Source organism: Desmodus rotundus, chromosome 4 (assembly GCF_022682495.2).
Source record: "Desmodus rotundus isolate HL8 chromosome 4, HLdesRot8A.1, whole genome shotgun sequence".
NCBI lineage: Eukaryota > Metazoa > Chordata > Mammalia > Chiroptera > Phyllostomidae > Desmodus > Desmodus rotundus.
Genome location: NC_071390.1, coordinates 112550791 through 112575754, shown reverse-complemented (window position 1 = coordinate 112575754; position 24964 = coordinate 112550791). Strand labels below are relative to the sequence as shown.

Below are 24964 nucleotides of genomic sequence, written 5' to 3'. Positions count from 1 at the left end.
TGATGATAAACTCCTTTAACTTGACCTTATCTGGGAAGTACTTTATCTGCCCTTCCATTCTAAATGATAGCTTTGCTGGGTAGAGCAATCTTGGATGTAGGTCCTTGCCTTTCATGACTTTGAAAACTTCTTTCCAACCCCTTCTTGCCTGTAAGGTATTTTTTGAAATATCAGCTGATAGTCTTATGGGAACTCTTGATGCTTTTAAGATTCTCTCCTTATCTTTAATCTTGGGTAATTTAATTATGATGTGTCTTGGTGGTTCCTCCTTGAGTCCAACTTCTTTAGGACTCTCTCAGCTTCCCGAACTTGCATGTCTAGTTACTTCACCAGATTGGGGACGTTTTCCTTCATTATTTTTTAAAATAAGTTTTCAATTCCTTGCTCTTTCTCTTCCTTCTGGCATCCCTTTGATTTGGATATTGGGACATTTAAAGTTGTCCCAGAGGTTCTTAAGCCTCTCATTTCTTTGAATTTTTGTTTCTTCATTCTGTTCTGGTTGAACGTTTATTTATTCCTTCTGTTTCAAGTTGTTGATTTGAGTCCTAGTTTCCTTGCCTTCACTGTTGGTTCCCTGTGTATTTTCTTTTATTTCACTTTGCATAGCCTTCACTTTTTCCTCTATTTTGCATCCATACTCATTCATTTCTGTGAGCATCCTGATTAACAGTGTTTTGAACTCTGCATCTGCTAGGTTGGCTACCTCCTTGTTGCTTAGTTTTTTTTCTGGAATTTTGATCTATTCTTTCATTTGGGCCATATTTCTTTGTCTCGGCACACCAGTCTGGATGAATGTTTCTCCTTTAACTCCTCGGTTGTCAGACTTCCATATAGTTGGACTTTGTGGCAGATCTGGTAGTTTTTTGTTTTTGAATTTGTTGTTGTCCTTCTTTTGGTTGTGTGAGGAAGCAAAGCGTGTCTACCTACATCTCCATCCTGGTGGCAGACTTTTAAAGATAACTGCCTTCTTCCAAGATATAAGTCAAATGGTCAAAATGTCAAGCATTGTTGCACGTGGTCAGTGAGTCACTTAGGGGCAGAAAAACCTCTGCCATGCCCTTTAGGTCAGCCCACGTGCATGGTCAACTACGTGTAGAGATGGCCCTAATAATGAAGATCTTCCCCTCTTAGAAGTAAGAGGTCAGATCTCAATATTTATATTTTGCTGACGATAAAACTTAAGTCTGGGTGAGTAAATTTAGGGCTATGCTAGGTTGCATCATGACACTGGTAATAGATCTTAAATGCAGTTTCAGTCCACTTCCCTTTGTAGTCAGCATCATGATTTCTGTCTTACCCCTGGGTGTGCTTACATATGTACTTTGTAACTATCCTGGCACAACACTTAAACTGATAGCCACAAAATGTAGTTGATTCTTAAGGATAGTAAATCGTGTCTTACTCGCCTTTATTTTCCTAGGATCTAACATAGTGCTTGCCACAGTGGTATTCAGAAGATACTCAGTGGATGGATAGATGAGTAATGAGTGAGTGAGCATCAGTAGTATTGAGTCACTTCAAAGAACTGGTTACAGTAACTATATCTAATATCCAGACAAGTTAGAATGGTGATTTGGGAAAAAAAATATTTTAAATGAATTCTTTCATACTTGTTAATAAAAAAATGGGATCCATAAACTAAAAGGAAAATCAGAAAGTTTGTGTCATCATTTGCTAGAAATTAATTTCTGCATGTGTATTTCTAAAAAGAATCAGAAGAAATCTTATTTTACATACACTTAATTTTGAATTAAATATATCCAGATAGCATTTTATTGTCCCAATATTTAAGGTTTAAAAACACAAGTGTGTTTTCTGCTTAGTTTAAGATCATACTACTGAATTTTTAAAGTTGTATACATCTATATAGTTAATGAGATAAAGAGCTTTCATGCCATATGCAAGCAATTTCCCTTTTTTCCCTAATGTCCATGAGCATTTTAGATTATAGTGTTTCTTTAAAGGCATGTACTATTCTAATTAAAAAGATATTTTGTTCTAAGTTAGTATTTATAGTAACTTAGAATTAACCCCTAAAAAATCCTTTTGGTGTGTTCAGACCTTATTGCCTTGTTTTGTTTTTGTTCTAGAAGTTTGGTAAAGAAGCATGTTTTTCTCATTACTCTGAGGAATATAGCTGTTTGGATTATTTATTTGTGTCATTAATGAAAGAAAATTAGAATGGACTTTGTAATGTCTCCTCTTTTTCATCAACATCTATGAAATTCTTAAAAGATGTGCATTAACCTGGCTGGTGTGGCTCAGTGGATTGAGCGCCGGCCTGCAAACCAAAGGGTTGCCAGTTCGATTCCCAGTCAGGGCACATGCCTGGGTTGCAGGCCAGCTCCCCAGTGGGGGGCACGTAAGAGGCAACCACACACTAATGCTTCTCTCCCTCTCTTTCTCCCTACCTTCCCCTCTCTCTAAAAAATTAATTAAGTATTTTTAAAAATAAAAAAAAGTAAAAGATGTGCATTAATATGGACCTATTTTATTCCTTATATGTAATTAAAAAAGAATTTTGACAGTTGTTCTGCAGTCACACACTGAAGGCAAATGTTAATGTGGTGGATCTGGATACAGGCTATTCATGACTTCTTGTAGTATTCTTACACCTGTTTTTTATATGTTTGAAATTACATCAAATTAAAAAGTTAACAAATAATTTTACAGTCAAATGTAGACTTGGAATCATTGCTTGTTTAAAGGTCTTCTGTATTTCCCCCTTTTTCATATATTATGATAAGGTATTCTGCTACCAATGAAATATCTGTGGTGGTAAACATTTCTGTTATTTCATATCGTATCCCTTTTAAGACAAATGAGAAAGCATACCAGATATGCAAAACATTTGGCAGAGTGAAGTTACTTTTTAATTAATGTAGCCTTTTTTTTCCTTTGATTAAATTATTGCATTCATGTTTTAGTGAATTTATATGACAAATAGGTTGTCGATAGTGGACATGAACCTCTACTAGGCAGCAGGAGGGTAACATTTTGTTTTATAATAGGGGTTCCTACACTGTTAGGTTCTTCATAGGTTTTGTTTGTTTGTTTTTTGTTTGTCTTTTTTTTCTCCTAGAAGTAATTATAATTTGTGGTATTCTTTGGTGAATGACAGTGCTAATAATCATTTGGAGCAAATGTCATCACTTTAAATGAATTCTCACACAAAGGATAAACCAAAAGTCTTATAACTGTTGACTTTGCCCAAATTTTAACAGAAGCAGAAAAGGGAATACTAGTTTTGTAAATAATTCCTTACTGTACCTTTTGCAGCATTAGCGTTAACACTTATCCAGAAGTAGCTTCCCTTACTAGAATATCTGTTATCCTAAAAAGTCTCTCTGCAGCTCCAGCTGCTTTCACCGCAGGGGAGAATTACTAGGGCAGCCAGCTGAGGTGATAGCCACTTGACCTGCAGATGCTAACTCTGGACTTGCTTTTGTTACATGGTTCAAGAGAGATTAGAGTGAAGAGTTTGGTTTCGTTTGGTTTCGTTTGGTTTGGTTTAATTTTCTCAAAAAGGATTGCAAGGTTAACTTTATTTTACAATGTATATTTCTATCATTGACCAGCATTATTTAATAATTTGAATACTTATTGAACTCTAATTAACAATTAATTTTCACTGTACTTTCAAGATGAATGATGCTAATGTCCTCATCTTCTGAATCAAGGAAGTAAAGCACTAAGAAGTTGAGAAACCTAATCTCTAAACTAGTAGTTTTCCTTGAAATTGTTTTTTCCCCAATATTTTTTATCACATATATTCAGAAGAGTTCTTTCCTCCAGCTTCCAAGTATTGCAATAGTAGAAAATGAGTTAGTTCTATGGAAATAAACATCTTTAAAATACTCATGTCAGAATGTCACACTTTTGACTTTGGATAGCAGGTTTTATTCTTATGTCTATATTTGTGTTAAATTAGAAAGAGTTTGTGACTCATTTTCTTACTATTTTTGTAACTTTATGTAATCTTATAATCTTATAGTATTAATCTTATAATCTTATAGTATCTTATAATATTAAACATGTTAACCAAGTAATATGCTATTTTATAGTAAAACTCTATGGATGAGTACAGAAAAATGTTAAAACACTTTAAAGATATTTTATAGATTATTGGTAAATGGTGCTTATTATAATACACATACATGCAAAGAATATCTTATTGCCTGTTACCAAACTGAACCTAACCTTCAGGTTGGGGTTTGGGAGACCATAAAGGACAAACCATTCAATAGCCATCACATATTTATCTTATTCTAAACTCTTAGAACATAGAATTAAAATTATTCACAAAATGAAAAGCCAGAAACTCATTTGTATAATCACCAAGTCTGTTTTTCAACACACATAAGCTAGATCAGTTGTATTCATTTGTAGTATTTTACTTATTTATTTTTAGAGAGAGGGGAAAGGAGGGAGAAAGAGAGGGAAACATTATTGTGTGGTTGCCTCTCGTGTGCCACCCCCATCGGGGACCTGGCCCGCAACCCAGGCATGTGCCTTGACTGGGAATCAAACCGGTGACCCTTTGGTTCACAGGCTGGCACTCAATCCACTGAGCCACACCAGCCAGGGCGAGTTTTGTAGTATTTTAAAAATTAAAATATATTCATTCAAGAAGAAAACTTTCATACCAAGAAAATGGATGGATAAGCATACTACAATTTTACAACAGTGAAAATGAATGAACTACAGATACCTGCTTCGTCAACATGGGTAGATCGTAGAAACATATGTTGGGTGAAAAAAGCTAAAGAACATTATAGTATGATGCCACTTATAAAAAGTTCAGAAAGAAGCAAATTAGATACAAATGTGTTATAACTGTAAAGAAACCAAGGGAAGGATGAATATTCAAATCAAGACAGTAGTTACCTCATGGTGGAGAGGGCAAAAAATGAATCAGAGAGGAACCAAGGGTGTTGCAATGTTCTGTTTACCAAGTTAGGTAGCAGTATCTCAGGTATTCATTCATTATTATGCTTTATGCCTTTCATAAACTTTGCTTATACTCTCTGGTATGTGTCAGATAATTTCTAATTCCGAAAATTGATGTAAGTATCTCCACACTTCCCCTGTTCTTATTAAAGTTTAAGGCTTTCTCTTGGAGCAAAATTCTTCTTTCATTTTGATGAATTTTGATGCTACAATTGAAGCTTTCTTATGAAATCCTTAAACATAAAAAGTAACTGTAAATTAAACTAATCAAAATAAGAAACATTTGTATTTTTAAGGATTCCTAAAATCAGCACTTGCGATAGTTCAGTTCAATAATTCATTTCTATTCTTCTAAACCATGTAAAGCTTCTAGATGCATCCAGGTTTGCAGCAGGGACTTAAAGTAAACAAAAAATGAAAACAATAAAAATAACAAAAACAGAATAACCCATCCTAGCTTGTGGAGACCCACTTTGAATCAACCTTTATGTTTATTATTTTTCACTTAAATGAGAACAACCACCATTCGTTTTTCTGAGGTACATTAACTCCAAACAACAAGTGAACCAATCTGTTTTCTGAAGTCTTTGCAGGAAAGCGGTATAGCTTTTCCTAGCCCACCCCGCATACTTCCTTCAGTTCAAATGCCTGTATCTTCTGGTCATCTTGCCAGTTCCAATTTGAAAGAATTGCACACTGTGTAGAAAACTCAAAATTTCAAGTTGCCCTACCTATAAAACAGACCTTCCATCTGGAAGACCTGGCACTGTCTTGCTAGTGGTTCCAGCAGTTCCCATTCTAGGGACTGCTTGTATTAGAGCGGTTTCCCTCTGCTCTCCCAGGGCACTTGCCAAGGCCTGCTTTGGGGCCTCACACACTCAGAGCTGATCTTGATCCAGATTAACTTCTAGAGTGAGAACAAGGTGTAATTTAACATATTTTAATGGTATCCTTCTGCCTTGGCATCAGCAGGATTTATAAACCTCTGGGTAAGTGGGGTAGGAGGACATTTTTTGGAATTTAGAAATAAAACACTTAATAAGTATTCTAAAATTTTTCATTCACTTGGGGAATGCCCTAATTTTTTAATGTGTTTATTACCCTTTAGCATTTGAGTAGATTTGAAGTTTATCTTGTTTTTCTGGTAAGGATAGGGACTGAAGGAAGTGTTCAAATTATCTAAGTAGGGTGGGTCTAGCAAACTTTCCATAAAGAACCAGATAGTAAATATTCTAGGCTTTCTTTGTTACTTGCATAACAGCCAAAGTGGGAGGGGCATTTCTAGTTGCTAAGAAAAATTGTCACAGAAGAAGGAACATTTGATTGGAAGCTCAAGAAGAGATAGTCACCAAAGTGTAAGAGGGCAGAGAATTCCAGGCAATGGGAAGTAGTTGCCCATGCAGAGTCACAGAGGGGAGACTGCAAACCAGTTCACATGGCTGGAATAGATAGAATGAAAGGGGAGGCTAATTACTGAGCTGGATGATGGAGCATCTTTAGGTCATGCTGGGGAAATGAGAGTTTTAGAACAGTAGCTTTCAACATGTTCTAGCTTCACAACAAAAGCTTTTTTGGAAGCTCAGCATGTCAAATAGATAACCTGAGGAGTAACTATTCCATTAAACAGAGATTAGGGACCCAGTCTCTACTGTGTAGTAACTTCAGAGGGGTTCCACGAAACCCTCCGGCTCCAACCTTTTGCCAGCTAGTACTGCAGGGACCAGTGAAGTGTTTGAATATCGGGAATCCTGTACTCAGATTTGTGTTTTCAGAAGGCCATGGTAAGACAATGTGAAAGATGATTCTGAGGCAGGTGGGACTGAAGGCAAAGAGTCCAGTCAGTAGGCTCTTGCAGTAGTACAGAAAAGAGGTGCTAGGGATTTGAACTAATAGTAGAAGTGAAGACAGCACATTAAAGGAAATGCAGTCGGTCAAAGTATCTTGTAATTTAAAAAATTAAAAAATACTGCCAAACAAGGAGGAAATATAGTACAAAATTGTGTTCACAGTCAGATGTGGACAAATAGGGGAAAGTAGCCTGAAAAGGTGTTTCTGACTTGGGTAATGGGACAGATGATAATATCATTTGCAAGTAACAGTAGCAATAATTGTATCTTAAATATGTCTTGATTCTTATAGCTCACAAAGTATTTTCACATACACTTTCATATTCAATACATTAAGTCATTTATTTCCTGGTCACCTCTTAGTGCTCTTGTGGTGTACCTTCTGCTGAGCCTTCATTCTCATTGGCCCCTTAAGCATCTGACTTTGCTCACTAGTCCTCCTTTTGAAAACTCTTACCCTTGATCCTTTGACATCTCCCGATCCCCCTGGTATTTTCTTAGTTCTTCTTCCCCTTGTCTTTATAAATAGATATTCCTCAGAGTATCTGGACCTGACTACTTCTTCTCTCTCCCTTGCTCATACTATCCACTATTGTGATTTAGTTGATCTAAGCAAAGGTCTCTCTCTCATACACACACACATAAACAATCCTGTTTTCTGAACCATAGGATATTTTCAGCTCTCAGTTAGATTCACTAACTATTCATCAAATGCTGTGTATACATGTTGAACTAGTTATAATCATCGTCCTTCTCTATTTTCTGTTTCTGTTAAGGACTGTATTTCTCACTCACCAGGGCTCAAACCTTGAAGTTGCATTTGAATTATTTCTCCACTCTTATAGGTAGTCATTTATCAGATTCTATTCATTCCATCTTCAAAATATGGCCTCCCTCTATGGCTTCCTATTCATTACCACTATTTTATTTCAGACTCTTCTTGTCACTTAACCTACATCATTCCAATAATCCCTAACTTGTCACCTCTCCATTAGTATGTTACCTCCCCTCCATCATATATGTTCTTGCCACAATAATTTTGCTAACTTATACCCTAGTTTTTCTCCCTTGCCTAAAAATCTTCACTAAGTCCAAACTACCAGTAAAATAAAGATTATGTTTGTTTTTCTGTAATTCAAAACTTCTAGAATCTAGGTACAACTTTAGTAAGCTTACTTTCCGTTATTCCCAAGCTTATACCAAACTTTCCAAACAAATTATTCCCTGTTTCCTACACTTCCTATGTTACACCTCTATCTCTGTCATCTGTTCCTGTACTTCATCATTCCCAACTCCCAAAAATCGAAAATGCTACATAATTAGTAAAAATCTTTGACATTGCTGTCATCTCTCCTTTGAACTACTATAGCACTTTATCTGTGTTATGGTACTCCTCCTTTCCTATGTGCTATATACATACTCTGTGTCCTCTGCTCAACTACAAGCTCTCTTGGGTCATGATTTATTTCTAATTTATTCCAGTAGCTCTTTCACCCTTTATCATTGTGCATTCTGCATGGTATATGCTTAGTTAATAGGTGTAGAAAGAAATGATCCAATCTTACTGCAAATCAGTCAAGTAAGTAAGGCAAGTAACATTATCCCCTTTTGAAAGGTCAGGAAAAAGGCTCAAAGAGGTTAAGAGATGCCTCAGGCCTGTTGCTCTGCAGTAAGAGACCACCAGCTGAAACACCGTCTGTCTAATACCACAGCCAGTATGTATTCCACTGCACCACACTGCCTCTCGAAGTGGCTGACATCGAGCAAGTAAAATAGAAGACACGTAGTATATGAATTGTGTCCAGGTTGGAGGTTTGCATTTTGAAAATCTAAAAATTAAAATTTGTTACAAAGGCATCAGAACTGTATGCCTTCTTGTCATTTCTGAGGATAGTAGTCCTATAATAACCAATGCCTTGAATCTTAGAAGTGTGTGTGTATTGTGTTTGTGTGTGTGTGCATGTGCACAAGTAGAAGAGGAAAAGAAAAAGATGGCATTTAAAAGGGAGCAGGTGACAATCAAGAAATACTTAGCAAACTCTAGATTCTGAAAGTAGAACCAAACCATTTGAGAAGAAAACAACCGTTTGTATCTGCTTTCACTGATTGCCACTCTTCAAAGAATGAAGGCATGCAAATTTGGGAGATCCTTGAAAATTTCATCACTTTATTCTCTAAACACTATCAACATTTTCTCTTTTTTCTCTAGAAATTATGTCTGTTTTTTCTTTCCTAGAAATCATTACTTTTATTTGTTAGGATGTTTTTTAATATTCCAATAACATTTCTTTTCTCTTCCTTTACTAGAAGAAGAAGAAGAGCAGGTGCCCACTGATGGGGGGACATCAGCAGAAGCCATGCAAGTTCCCTTGGAAGAAGACGATGAACTGGAGGAGGAGGAAATTATTAATGATGAGAATTTCCTGAGTAAGAGACCGTTAGATAGTCCTGAAGCTGAAGAAATGCCTGCCATTAAGCGACCACGACTAATAAGCACTAAAGGAGATACCCTGGATGTAGTATTATTGGAAGCTCGAGAACCACTCAGCTCAATCAATACCCAAAAGATTCCACCAATGCTTTCTCCAGTCCATGTACAGGACAGTACAGACCTCGCACCTCCGTCACCAGAGCCACCAATGTTAGCGCCAGTTGCAAAATCACAAATGCCAGCTGCAAAACCCCTAGAAACAAAGTCTTTTACACCTAAAACAAAGACTAAAACTAGTTCTCCAGGACAGAAGACTAAATCACCTAAAACGACTCAGTCACCAGCAATGGTCGGAAGTCCTATTCGGTCACCAAAAACTATATCCAAAGAAAAGAAATCCCCTGGACGTTCTAAGAGCCCCAAAAGCCCCAAGAGTCCCAAGGTTATAACCCACATTCCCCAAGTACCTGTCAGACCTGAAACACCAAATAGGACTCTTTCAGCTACATTAAGTGAAAAAATTAGTAAAGAGACCCTTCAGGTAAAACAAATACAAACGCCGCCTGAGCCTGGGAAGCTGAACAATGAGAACCTGCCCAGAAAGCCTGTTGTGATGGACAAAACGATTGATGACTCTATTGATGCTGTGATTGCGCGGGCTTGTGCCGAGCGAGAGCCAGACCCTTTTGAGTTTTCTTCTGGATCAGAATCAGAAGGAGACATTTTTACCAGCCCTAAGCGAATTTCAGGTTCAGAATGTACGACTCCAAAAGCTTCCACTTCCTTGAACAATTTCACTAAGTCAGGATCCACTCCTCTGCCTCTTTCAGGTGGAACATCAAGTTCTGATAATTCCTGGACAATGGATGCCTCCATCGATGAGGTTGTACGGAAAGCAAAAATGGGAACTGCTTCCAGTGTGCCCCCCAGCTTTCCTTACCTCTCCTCTCCCTCAGTCTCTCCCCCCACACCCGAACCTCTGCACAAGCTGTATGAGGAGAAAACCAAACTGCCTTCCTCAGTGGATGTCAAAAAGAAGTTGAAAAAGGAACTGAAGACCAAAATGAAAAAGAAAGAGAAGCAGAGAGATAGGGAGCGGGAAAGAGACAAAAGCAAGGACAAGAGTAAAGAGAAGGATAAAGTTAAAGAGAAGGAAAGAGAAAAGGAGGCCAGCAAGGAAACCAAGTACCCATGGAAGGAATTCCTGAAAGATGAAGAGTCAGATCCCTATAAGTTTAAAATGAAAGAATTTGAAGAGGTTGATTCCAAAGTGAGATTGAAAGATGGACTTGTTAGAAAGGAGAAAGAGAAGCATAAAGATAAGAAGAAAGATAGAGAAAAAGGCAAAAAAGATAAAGATAAGCGAGACAAAGACAAAGTGAAAGATAAGGGTCGGGAGGAGAAGGTGAAAGTGGCACCAGGTCCCCTGATGCTGCCGCCCAAGGACATCGCTCTGCCCCTGTTCAGCCCTGCTGCGGCCGTGAGGATCCCGACCATGCTGCCCTCTTTGTCACCCATGCTTCCTGAAAAACTGTTTGAAGAGAAAGAGAAACCTAAGGAGAAAGAAAGGAAAAAGGACAAAAAGGAGAAGAAGAAAAAGAAAGAGAAAGAGAAGGAAAAGGAGAAGAAAGAAAAGGAAAGGGAGAAAGAGAAGAGAGAGAGAGAGAAGAGAGAAAAAGAAAAGGAGAAACACAAGCATGAAAAAGTAAGCAGTTTCTCATTTTCGGCACTGTCTGAACAAAGTGCTATTGAAAAATACAGGTAAACAAAGCCAGCCATTATATCTGTATTTTGTATGCAAATTACCCATAACTTCACTGGAAATATGTTTGTAATAGGGTTACAAAATTTAATTCTAATTCTAAAACCCATAAACTTGTAATCAAGCCCTCTATGTACCAGAAAGTGTTAAAAATTCATAGCCTAAGAGGACTCTAATTACAAACTATAAATTCTATTAACTGTACTAATCTCTGGCATTATTTTTAATCTGTAACCTTATGCTGTGAATAATATTTTTGTAATTATTATCTACTACATACGATTTTGTACCCAAACATTAAATACCAAAAAAAGACAACATTCATTTTTCTAAAAGCATGCAAAACTACGCCACTATTTTAAGAGGATAGCAAGGCTCAAGGAGTCCTTCCCTACTCACTGATTTTTTTAATGAGCCATTTAATAAGATTAGAACATGTTTCTTAGTACCTAGGCTGACCTACCAGCCCGGATGATGGGCAAAATATAATTCCAAATATTTTTCAATGTAAGTAAACCAGGCTTCCATAGAATACAGCCAAAGAAACTGATATATACCCTGTAGGTTTGTAGAAACTAGCACCTCCACCTTTGGGTTCAGGACATGACCTCTGCTCTAATGGCTTTGCTCTTCAGTCCCCGGTTCTTTAGATTACAGTTTAACGTTGTTCATAAGCGTCTGACTGTTCATTGTGCCATACACGCAGATCCTCAAAGGTCCTCTTCCTGCCCTCTAGCAGCAAACCTCCCTGAGGCTGACTACAAAATAATACACAGTATTATTTTTTTCCACATAATTTTTTCCACATAATGAACTATGATACATCTGACCTATAGCAGATCTATTACCAACACTTTTACAGTGTTTTTTATTTCAAAATTACTTAGAGGAATTAGTTTAGCTGACAAGAAGTGATGGCAACTCTCACATTTTTCTGTGTAACTTTACTTTCTCTAATAAATAGCTCTTGGCTATTCTAAAATGTAAAGTAGTAGAATGGAAATTCTGATATTAATAATTGAACATTGTCAAGTTAACAAGACACAGAAATTCAACTTTTATGTCCACTTAAAAAATTATTTTGTCATTATGTTATCTTTATGTAGTATCTGACAGGTGCACATACCTCTGTTCTCCTAACATACCTGTGACGTAGGTCCAGCAGGTATGTTATTAACATTTATCAATGAGAAGCTGAGCCTGAGTGACTTGTCCAAGTCAAAGTCACACAACCAGCAAGAACCAGGTCATATACACGCGTATACGTATACCTCACATTTCAGAACATTTACTACTAGAGATCTTGCCTGGCTACAATTAGCCCCTTATCCACCATGTACCTAGTAATTTGGCAGCTGAGCCCTCAGCAAATCAAATAGGATACTGTTGCGTTTATCACCATCTTAACCTTGGAAAGTCAATGGCATTGTTTCAACTGCCATTATGAATTTGAGTAAAGCCCATCAGATTGGATTTGTAACAGCAGTCCATGCCTTTTTTCAGCATCTGCCTGACTTGGGGAAAAGAAAGTCCCTCAGACTACCTTGGTTGGAGGCAAAGGCTCAGTCACGGGGTGCAGAGATTTCACCCAACAGAGGCCTACAAGTCCTTGTATCAGTTTTGATGGGTTATGGATCAGATGAGTGACAAAAGATAAATCACAAAGTCAGCTGTCTTACAAGGTGTTTAAAAATAATGAACAGTGTCGTCTCTGGAGTTAAACTTGAATTCAAGTCTTGACTTTTTTAGTGTGAAATTGGGCAAGTTACTTTTGTGAGGATTAAATGAGATAACATCTGAGGTGTGGTTAGTACTCCATCTGACACATAAGTAATGCTCAGTAAATGGGAGGTGATGGTGATGGTGGTGGAGAGTATTATTATTCCATTCTGAATCAATCCCTAAAGGGTAGAAATACAGAGTTTTCTACTTCACTGGACTGTACTAGCTAACTTACATATGATAGGGGTGAGTCAGCTATGGTTACAGTGTTTAAAAATTATTTCTGCTTCCTGGGCATGCTTTTAAACGTTAGCTCTTTATGCAGATAGGAAAGGATAAAAGCTAGTGAAACCCATGGAAATGCCATTGACGAGTAGAAATTGAGATACTAACTTAAACATTGACTTCTTTTTCAACCTCATTTAATCCCCCTCAAGCCATATGAGTTAATGAAAGTAGACTTGAATTGGGCTACATGTGGTCTAAGAAATATCTTACATATCCACAGAAGAAAGAAAACTAGGGTAGGGTGGAACAAAATGAAGGCTGCCTAAGCTGCCCTGAGGAAATGTCTTCCATGAGAAGAATGAGGACCGACAATCTCATCTCATCACGACCAACTCACAGTAGCAACTCTCACAGACATTGATCCAGAGCAGCAAGCAAGGGTGTTGTTTTAATGAAAGAAAATAATCTTTTGTATAGTTATTTTACCTGCCTATACAGTTTTTACCATCCACACCCACATGTTTCAATATAAGAACAATAAAGATATTAATCAAGTGGCGGGCTGCACGGTAGGTAGAAGGAGCCATGGGCTTTGAAATCCAGCAGACCTGAGAGAAGATCCAGGACAAGTTTTTTAGTTTCTTTAATCCTTAGGCACTTCACCTTTAAAGTAGGAATATGATAATCACACTTCTTTACAAACAGCAAAAGAGTGATAGTAAACATTATGAGTAATTACTATATACTAACCACTATGTGTAAGTTTAATTCCTTATCACAACTCTGTAAAGTAGTTACTGTAATTATTACCACTTTAAGATGAGAAACAAAGGCTTAGTAGAGAAATTAATAAACCTACCCAAGATCACACATATAGTAAACGGTTTAACAGGAGCCACAATTTCAACCCAGGCCATCAGATGCTAGAATTGATGCCCTTAACCACTATACTCATCTAATTGAATTAAAATGGATTAAGAGAAATGATGTTTGCAAAGCATCTGGCTCAGTGATGCACCATCAGAAAGAAAAATCATTTTTTTCTAATAGTGGTAATAATACAAAGTACGGCGATCTGTGCACAATCTTTTCATTCTCCTTATGGGCCATAATATGCATCAGTCAATAGGAGTCTGGTCTTTCACCTTTTTACAATAGACTCAAACTAACTTCTTATGGAAAACCTATAAAGAGCAATTATGTGGAACAGTCACAAACATACCCATAACTGCATTGAAAGCGATAAACCCAACAACACATTTCAGAGCAGTTTAAAATTTTTGTTTCTATTTGTGTCAATGTATGCATTGCATGACTTAATTTATTACTCTTAGTATTTTAAGGGTTTTTTTGGAAGGAGGATCACTGAAAAAATAAAATGTCTCATTATGTATGTTAGTGGAATTGAACCCTTGTATGTATAACTTTATATAAAAGATAAGCCAAAATGTATATGCCAAACTTGGAAATGTTTTTATGCTCTTATTTGAGTATGACCTAAGAAGTAGTGCTAGAGTTTTCGCCCCCAGAATGATGGTGTCACAATCTGTAGATAAATAGGCCCAGTGCTGCCGACTCACAGAGAGCATAGGCTTCGGCAATCCCACTAACTTGGATCTGCCATGTGTTAGATATTCAGCAGTCTCTCCTTACATCTCTGGTTGATGCTCTGCTGCCTTCCCTCTGCCTCCTGCCTCCTCTGCAGTACTGGGAAACAACAGCATCATCATAAAGTAGGGTTCACTTTTGCTTAAACACAGTAGTTTCATACCTTCTCTAAGAATATTTTGGCTTAAAAGGCTGCCTTCTCTGCCTTCTCATAAAAAAAAGACTGACTAATTTGTGTCATTTAAGATGAGTAGATGACTATGACAATTTAGAATTTTCTTACAACTAACCAGTAATATTGATAATCAACCCACAAGTGATTGGATTTGCTTATGTTGGAGAGCTCATTAGTTCTATAAAGGATTCCCAAATTTTTATCCTGTCGATTAATGAATTATTTGAGCTAACATTAGCTATTATGGTATCTAGCAGCTGCCACTTACTGAGTGTGTCCACTTGGTACTTGCCAGACCTGGCCAGAAATTAATTCTCCCAAGAGTTCTGAGTGTTTGGTGCTGTTGCTTCTGTTTTATAGTTGAGAAAAACAGGAAGGTTGAGTAACTTGGTGCAGCTCATGAGTGGGAGAACTGTGGCTTGACCCAGGTATGTCCAAACTAAGCCCTTGTTCTTTAGTATCCAAAATGGCTTTCTCAGGCCAGGCATCTCTAACGGAAGCTGGTGTGAGGGATAAGCATCGTGTCATACTCTCGAGTATGCTGACATTATGGTTTTAGAAAACTTCAGTCTCTGAAGAGAACTTAGAGACCTTCTGTTTGACATATTTTAAAGGACAGTAGAGGTCTTTGAAGCTTTAATGACTTCAGTAATCAATTAAAATGTTGACTATTTCTTTACTCTATCCCCAAATCCCATAGCATTTATCCCTAAATAACCTTTATTGAACTTAGTTTGTTCTTTAGAGAATGGTAAAATATTTTTACTGTTTTGTGCCTTTAACAAAAGGTTGTCACTATTTTCCCTTCTATTTGATGTAACATCTCTTTCCAGTCTTTTCTCATCAGCTCTTATAATTAAGTAGTGAAATGAAAGGCCTTGGTAAATAAAATAACCCAGTAAAAAGGGGGAAATATTCTCTTCCTGTTTCTTACAACTGTCTGTGCCAAGAGGAAACCAGTAACTAATGTTTAAATGGCTGTGTTTGAATTTATAGAAATTTACCAAAGGCCATCTTCATGTGAATGAACTCTGAGTACCCAAGGAAGCCTGAGTTCCGTTTCATTTGTCCTTGCTGGATTCCAGTTGTTACAATTGACCACAACTGTAGATCTCCTGACTGCCTAGTATTTTAAACAGTGTATCAGTGTTTAGTTAGACTATGTTTCCAAATGAAAATAATGTGAAGATGGTAATTGCTAAGAAAGACAAGAAAATGGTTACCAGCATCATAGTTCAGCATCCAAAATGTTAACTTATTAAATGTGGCTTTCTTCATTACTATTTCTGTGTATTTTTCTGACATAGTGGCATAGATGGGAATCTGAACTAGGTCTGGCTACACTTGCTGCCACCCTACCTAGCACACGTGTATAGGGTTTTTTATAATGAAAGAAGTTTAACATTAAAAAAATAGAAAATAAAAACTTGGCCAGATTATATTGACAAAGCTGCCCATTACCTTTCCAGAAAGTCCCTGTCAGAAGATAAACCTTAAAGCTGGAATGCATGAAAGAGTTCCAAGATAGAATTTAAATTTAAACTGATTCTTTATAGATAAGCTTTTTAAAAATCCACCTCTTTGCTTCAAGTAAGGATTTTAAAAATAAATTTCCCCTTTAAATCTCTTGAGCGATTTTCATTTTTTGCAAGGCCGCACTGCTGGTGTCCTGGAAAAATGGAGAGTTAGGGCTTTATCAGTTGGTGCCCTGAGGTATGTGGCAAAGAAGCTAAATCCTTGAAGATTAGCAAAAAAAAAAATGCAGCACATGGCAATAAGGGGCTTATATGACTACTAGTATTAGTTCAGGTGAAAGAAGTATTGCTTATACATAAAACTGGACAAATCCACTGACAATGTATTTTTAGTTAGCTACAAAGGGGTCTTATATTACTGGACTTTGCCTCTTTGGTGAATTGGGAAGCTTAGTAATCCACTGTAAATGCTCTTCTGCGCCCCAATTCTCAGTATCGCTCTAAAGTGCTGTTCTTTTATTTTAACCCTTAGAAGTTCATGCTGTTCCCAGATTTTGGCTTTGTTCCATTTCAAGATGGCATTAGTCTTATTGTTTAAGTAACTGAAGTAATTGTCACTTAGTTTGTTGATTTCTGGGAAGGACACATAAGATATTATGATTGTAGAAAACATTTCTTTATTCTGGTAGGTGTTTAGATAAAGTTATAATAAAAATTCTGGTAAGAAATTTTTCTTTAGAAATTATACTTCCTATATATTATTAGCATCTTTATTAATCTTTTTCAACATTTACTTGAATTTTAAGTTGTCTGATTTAGCTTCTTTAAGAATGAAATTAAGGTATGCAAATATTTTTAAGTAGGATGAGCAGACGCTCTGGTTTGCCTGGGACAGTCCAGTTTATACCTGTTAACTAGATAATAGTGTCCACTTTCACTTTCAAAGGTGTCTGTTTGAATGATGTAGTGGTCATTCTCAGTATGGTAAAACTATGAGATGAGGTACAGGTTTCCTAAATATCTCTCATCTTCAGGGCACATTTATACCATTTTTAATTTGACTTATAAAATATATCTTGATTTGTGTTTGCTAATTTTTTTATATGGTATCATTTAACATTTTTATAGTAGGTTATAAATTGACCATATCTAGATTCTTTTGCCCTGCCAAGCCATTTAAGACAACATCAAAAATCCATGTAGTTTAGTTGAGTGGAAGTAAGGTCAAAATTAATCTCAATTTCCATATAAAACTAGTTAGCCTTCTATAATAAGAACATACATATATTTTTCAACAAACCCTAGTCATCTCACAAGTATATGTCATTCATCAAAAAAGACGTTGACAGAATATGAACAGCTCAATGCAAGACATGAGAATTAGAAAAAAGGACTCAGTGTATGGCAGAATCAAGGAGCTGTATGGTAGAGCAAGGGATGAATTTGGTGTCAGGAAACCTAGGTTTAGATCATTTGGTTACCAGCTTTATAGCTCTGGCAAATCACTTAGTCATTTTGAGCCCTCAGTGTGTGGAGATAATAATGCTTTCCACACCTGCCTTTTAGAGTTGTGAAGATTAAATTGGATCACGTGCATAGGATGCACTTTGTGAAGTGCTATACAAGTGTGAGTTATAATTATTGTGTAGTATGGTAATAGATATGAACCAAAGTACAATTTGAAATACAGTAAAGAAAAAATTTTGAGGGTGGGGCAGCAAACAGCTTTTTAAAAATGAAAAGCTTAAGAAAATGTTATGTATGATACTGTTGTGGGCTGAAGGAATGAGAAATAGTACTCTCAATACCTCATCACTTATGAGTATGTGACCCTAAGTTTTTTTTAGAGTTGAAGAAATCTAAGAACTTTATATAATTTTTCATTCTTTGAATCATAAAAATCCCCATTCAATCCTTGTTTTGCTATTTGTGTGATACTAGAATGGAAAAGACAAAGGAAATTACTGCATAAATGATCCATTTCCCTATAAGATGGAAACCAAAATATGTACCCCGTTTCTTTGTTTAAAAACCTAAATGAGAATGTCTGAAAAATAACCACAATGCCTAGCAAGTAGTAAGTGGTTTATAAATGTTTACTTTGAATATATTTGTTTCTTCTCCCAGAGATCACACAGGAAGGTGAGAAAAATACAGAAGCCTTAATAGTTTACAAAGTATACTGGACCATTGGTTTTCTGATTGGTAGGACATGGAACATTTTGTAGGAAAAAAAGAGAGAGAAAGTGAATATAAACCCTAGCTGGATACACTTGGATCTTGCTCTGCCCCCAATCCAGTGACCCATGATCCCTTAGGGCCCTGAGGAAAACCACTAGACAGACTGTCCAAAGAACTGTATAAATGAAGGAGCCATCTGCCCAAACTGAGACCATTAAGAGGAGCAGGTTTTTGTGAGGAAGTTGATAAGTTAAAGTTAAGATGTGATGAGATGAAATACTCATGTGATACTTAGTTGAAAATGTTCAGTAGGCAACATTATATTTTGGTCTTAGGTTCATCACTGCTATTCTAAAGGGGGGAAGAGTTTGAAGACATGGCATATTTAAAACCTATGATTAAAACCATGGATATGATTGAGATCACTGAAAAAACTGTGGAATGACAAGAGGAAAGGACCAAGTAAAGTCAGGCATAAGTAGAGGACTTTTACAAGAGAAGGGAGAAGACTGATAAGATGTACGATGGAAAACCATACTAGGACATTAGGAAATAATTAGCGTCTAGAAAGAGTGGTTTTAATGGTATTGTTGGTGCTGAAAGTAGATTGGAATGGGCTGAGGAGTCAGTGAATTGGAAACTAAAATGTGAGAAGTTGTTAGCTAGAGACTAATGAGAAGGCAATTTATTTTTTTAAAAAAAGTTAAGCACATTGAAAAGCTAAATAAAAATAATGAATGAAACTGAGAAATTGAAAATGCTATAAATAAGTACGCTAATTGCTGGAGGAAGGTTCTTTGGAAGACAGAAGGAGAGGGGCTGTAGTGTAGTTGTGGATACAGAGAAGTTGGTAGGAAATTGAAGGAGTTCCCCTGCCTAGTAATGAAAGTCATAGTTCTTGATGTAACAGTGGATTAAAATTGAACTTTAGAAAGGGATGGGTTTATGTGCAATATATTAGTTATATGGTATAGTCTATTGATTACATTATTATAGTCATTCTCCTGTAGAACCACCAAATTATTTCGTTATGATTGAATTCTTGAGCTTGAAATAGGTAATCAGCTCTTTGCAACTGGTTGCACAGTGACGAGCAGTGTGTACATAGTAGAACCCGAGGCCAGGGATTTGAAACTCCTGGCAGTGCCTAGGGCAGTTTCATCCGAAGAACTGTCCAACAAAAAAAAAGGCAATAAAACCTTTATTGAATGACTGATAGAGGTAACAATTTGGAACTGCAAAGCTTTTGTGAAGTTGGTTCTTTCAAAATATTACATCATAGGGCCTTCAAATCAAAAATTGTGAAGAATCCTTTAATATCATACTTAACTTGTATACTACTTGTCTGACTATTAATGAGAATATTTCTAATATTTGTGAGATGTTTAACTTCAGCAGTTGCCTTCACCAAAAATCCAAAAACTGAAGTTTAATGCTGTAAGTTATACTTGGTGTTTCAGTTTTCCTGTATGATGATGCCAACTTAAGATGAATTTAATGTTTCTGAAGGTCTGTGTATATACCTTTTATCTTATAGTGGAAATATCATTGCATTTTTTTCTACGCATGGTAGGTCTGGCAACTACTTAAAATGCTCCCCCAAATGGTTTGGATAACAATTTTTGTTTAAAAAGATTCTAAGTAAAATGCAAGAAATTAACTAAAACGAAGAAAATACAGAGTTAACTGCCACATTTACACAAAGTGAAAAGTGATTGAAGTTTGTAGAATTTCTCATGATGCCAGGTAACCTTCAGTTGTTGAAAAACTAAAACATTGAATATCCCAGATATCTTTGCATCTAGCATGTTGGCCACATTTGAGGCTTACACCTGCTTGTCAACTTTGTGGAGATGAGGAAGTGGGAGAAGAGGTAAGGAGTTACTTTTGTGGAAAAATACGTATGGGTACATGTGTATATTTAACATTTAGTGTCTTAACTTCAACAGATAAAAGTGGAGCCAGTCGTTCCAGCCCCAAGTCCAGTCATCCCCAGATTGACTCTCCGAGTTGGTGCTGGCCAAGACAAGATGTAAGTATAAGTGTTTTGAATTAGAGTGAAATAATTTCAACTGAACCTTTTCTACTCTTCCCTAATGGATTTAGAACTCTATAAACCTTTTCCAAGTATGAACATGTAGGGTCCAACTTTATTTTGAGAATTCTTCATTTTTAAATTGTTACTGCTTCCTCAGAGTAAATGCATATTGCTTTATTTAACATTTAGGATCCTTTTTTGTCCTTGTTCTTTTCCTCTTTTTTTAAAGACTAGCACATGGCATTGTTTCTGCCTAGTTTTTAAGGTTCTTGTTATCTGAAAAAATAAGTAACCATGTATAGAACAGACTAACTGCCAGAGTTCACCCAGGAGGGTGTACTGTTACACCTTCTCAAGTATGTATCCTCTGTCTCCATATCAAAGAACGGGATTCTCTGCTTGCTCAGATGGCACAGGGCTTTCTTCTATACCTGTAAAACAAAGATACTGCCAGAAGCCTGGTGAGCAATATGATAGTGACAACTGAAGTCTTCTCTGCTTTTTTTTTAAAGAGAGAACTGGAGATATAAACCCCGTGTATGCTGTTTGTCTGAATTTTCACAGAATCATATCAACCCACCCTTCTTTAAAGTAAATTGGTTGGCTGTTTCTTTTATTCATTTTGGGGGGTATGAATTAAGGCTGACGGTGCTCTTACATGATAATCTGATGGTAAAACATTGATTTTTTTTGGTAAATCGTGTTGAAATCATTGTTTTTATTCTAAAATCATACTATATATCATTTAAATGAATTTCACAAGATAATTGTACAAATTTACAACCTTATTTTTACCAGTAAGCCTAAAAATGAATTTGTGTACATTACGAGCAATCAAATATTGTATAGAATCTGGGCTTACAAGGTATTTACTTTCCATTTAGTGTTTAGCCATAAAAAGTAGGACCCATGAATTTACTGGTAGGTAGAATTGACCATAGAAAATATGCAGTATGTTCTCAGGGGTTTATTCCATCTTAAAGTTCCCGTTTATTTTATGCTGCTGCTTTTGTTAATTCCACAATGGAACACATTAAAAAAAAGTTCAGTATCATGATGATGCATGGCACCATAGAAGCAAAACATGGTCTTCTAGGAGAGTGCATACTCTTCTGAAGATTATAACAAGGAAATCCAGAATCCAGAGAGTTCCTTCTTTTCTTACCTAAATTGTCTGCATAATTTCCACAGTCCTCTTTAGGTGGTGTCAGTAGATAGTGGGTGGTACTATTGCTGACAAGCTTAGACAGTGTAAGAAAAATACTATAGATTTAGTTCTTTTTAACCAGATGCCGTTATAACTGCTGTCCTTGCTCTTACCTACAGAAATTTAAGTAAATTTATTCTTAGTCCTCAACCAGTAGAGGACAAGAGGCTAATTGGCAAGGAGACCCAACCAAAGTAACTTGCTCATACTGTCTGCTTAGAAATTCTGTATTTGGGCTCATTTCTCTCAGGGGAAGATGTTCTCATTATATCTCATCTGCTACTTCCTATTTATGTGTACTATTTTCAGTAACTCACCATTACTTAAGTTTTACTTCCACACAAAAGTTTGGCTTGTGCATTCCTTTTAGAGAAAGGTTTGTAAAAAAAGCATTGATAATATTTGTCTAATCTAATCTTACGCATCTGATTGACTTTCTCTCTTCTCAATGAATCACCCATGCGCCTAAGATATTGGAAGATGTGAGAAACTGATCTTATTTCCTGTGTTAGGGAAATTATAATACCCAGACATTCTAGACAAATTGTCCATGAAAGTATAACATTATATAACACATGAACTTTCAGATATATAGGTACATAACCCCTATATTATATGAATAATAATCATTTGACCAAAGTCAGACTCAAGGAAATACTTAATAATAAGCAAAAGAATAAATTAAGTGAAATGTATTTTAAATTAAATTAAGTCAGAGGGAAAAGCGGCCCAATTCACATAGTAATAGGATGTTATATAACTTAGAGTTTTGTTTTCTTTCCTCAGTCATGGATCAGTAAACTGACATGAGCCAAATTCATTTCACTGCCTGTTTTTGTATGGCTCACAAGCTAAGAATAGTTGAAAAAAATTTAAAGAATAATATTTTATGACACGTGAAAATTATATGAAATTCAAAGTAATCTCTTACTGTTGTGGCATGAGGACACATGGCTTATTCCATGGCAGTAATAATGGAAAGGAGGCAGCAGATTCATGTAAATGTGCCTATACTTCTTCAGTTTGTATCCACTTGGAAGTGTAATGAAGTTAAATTAATGAGCAGTCTGAGATTCAAAAAGGGGGGTTTGAATAGTCTGGGAGAGGGAGTTGTTTATTGCTGAAAAACAGGCAAGGAATAGAGGCTTTTGAAATTATAGGAAAAAGAAAAAGCTTTACAGGGTTCAAATTATACCTCTCATTGAAAGATCTGTAAGACAATACTTAGTTTCTAAATCTTCTTAAATAAGTTACATCTTCTGCCCTTGATCAAGGAAAGTACTTTGAGGTTAGATTATTTCCTGTGTTCTCTGTTATTGTTCCTTGAAGCAAGGCAGAGGTACCTTGTTTTTGCCTTGAGTTAAAGTGCCTGGAAACTGTAATATAAAGGATCTGTGGTGAGTCCAGTACCTCCTCGTGATGGTGTTAAAATTGAAGATGACTTTGCAAGGACCTGAAATTCCTTTAACATGTCCCCCAGTAATGGGTATTCAGAGTTCCTCTTAGTCTGTGTTGAAGATGAAACTAAAATACTAACCCTGAAATTAACAATCTCAACACCTTTCAAGTTTGGTAGAGTAGTATGAATGGGAAGGAGCAACACATTGAAGGAAATTGCTAAGATAGATCCGAGCCTGGTCTCACAATCAAGTAGGTTTCAGTTTGCTAAGGAAGAGCTGCCTGGGATTATGTTGTCAGAACTCTGAAGTCTCTGTTGGACTTGGTGACACTATGGTCAATGTACTCTCCACTGCTATGGTGGGGCGAGTGGCAACAGATTTGCTGTGTTATTTGTTGTCCCAATCTTCTCATTTTATTGAGTTAGTTAGTTATGTTCTTTTCAGCAAATGGAAGAAGAATGGGCTAACTTTACAGCATTCACTCATTCATTTCTGTGAAGAAAATAGAGCAAAGTGAGGTGATGTGGTATCTTAGGGGCAGGAACAGTTCAGATAGGGATGTCAAGACATGACAGAATGACACCTGCTCTCTTCTAAGTTAAATGTGGGGCTATATTTATAAAGCTCAAAATTCTATTAAAGGACCTTTTCATTTAAAAAGATAAGTTTAGATATTGGTAAAGTATTAAGAAAAAACGTAAAGGTATATAAAGATTGAGGGGTGAATACTGGCAGGCAGAGCATTCCGCACTCCTCATCTCCTATTTCTCAAATGCCTCTTTAGTACTGTCCTCCTGCTGGCGCTGGGAGGAAGCTTCTGTCCATCTCTCCCTGTACTCCTCCCCTTTCCCTCAGGCAGAGTGGCTCTTCTGCCTGCTCTGTCAGACTGGCGCGCTGGTCCTTTTGTTCCCAGGACATTGCTGCTCTTATTCAGTGACCTCACCAGAGAAAGGGTGATTAATTGGGACCCCCTAAACATACAATAATTCTCAGTCATTTTTCCAGTTAATATCTAATAGTATATTTGATTAAGTGACACAGAATCATTAATGACCCCTTTTTGAGAACAATATGATTATCAATGATAATTCTCTATTTTTTTGACTTAAAAGGTCACAATAGACAGTCTCTTTTGCAAATTTAACTTTTTTCCAAAATATACAAATTACTTTGAGATATTTTTCAGTGGCTACTTTATTGCTGGCAATTACAGTTTTCTTTCAGCTAAAATTTTTATTTTTGGTGTTAGCACAGCCATGAGTATTATTATCAGATTTCTTACAATTTAGGAAATTTATTAATCAGACCTCTCTTAGCAGAGGTGCTAAAGACATGATGCTTTCCTTTTCGTGTCAGTAATTCGTTTTTTTGTTATAGTTTATGGAGTGTAGCTTATGCCTGGGAAAAGGCTTTTTAATAGTTGGGATTTCTACATTGTTTATGTATATATATATATATATTATGAAAATGGGAATGAAAACTTTGCCCATTAATCTTGAGAAACAGAAAGGTTTAATCTTTAAAAACATAAAATCATATTTGTTGTCTTTTTTGCAATTCAAACTTTTAGGGTTGACGCTTTTTGACAGTACAACTAGAAGTAGAGAATAATCATGGGCAATTGAAGATAATTGTTTAAAATATTTTTAAATAAAATAAGCATTTTATATTTTAAAATGTAGCCAGAGTTATCTAAAAGACATTTAACAGGATGAAACACATATAGTGGTATTTTAGTGAATAATTTCTTTAGAGAAATAATAGCAAATGGTTTTTAACCCACACTCTGAATTTTCCCTCTAGACTTCAAATGTTGTTTATTCATATATAACTTATTTCTAGTGTGAACAAGTTTAGGATAACTCAAAGAGAGAACTTATAATAAAGTTACCAGAAAATAGAAATAGGAAACTAAGACCAAGAGGGGGAAAAAGAAGCAA

General features: G+C 36.2%; 1 protein-coding gene across 2 annotated transcripts in view; it reads left to right on the top strand.

Annotated features, from left to right (window-relative positions):
• TAF3 (TATA-box binding protein associated factor 3) overlaps positions 1 to 24964 on the top strand; it is a 166768-nt gene that overhangs the window by 110110 nt on the left and 31694 nt on the right. For both annotated transcript variants that reach the window (XM_024580386.3, XM_053922045.1), the window contains exons 3-4: positions 9105 to 10933; positions 20329 to 20411. In XM_024580386.3, the coding sequence (XP_024436154.1) occupies positions 9105 to 10933; positions 20329 to 20411 (1912 nt within the window). The remainder of the gene's footprint in view (positions 1 to 9104; positions 10934 to 20328; positions 20412 to 24964) is intronic.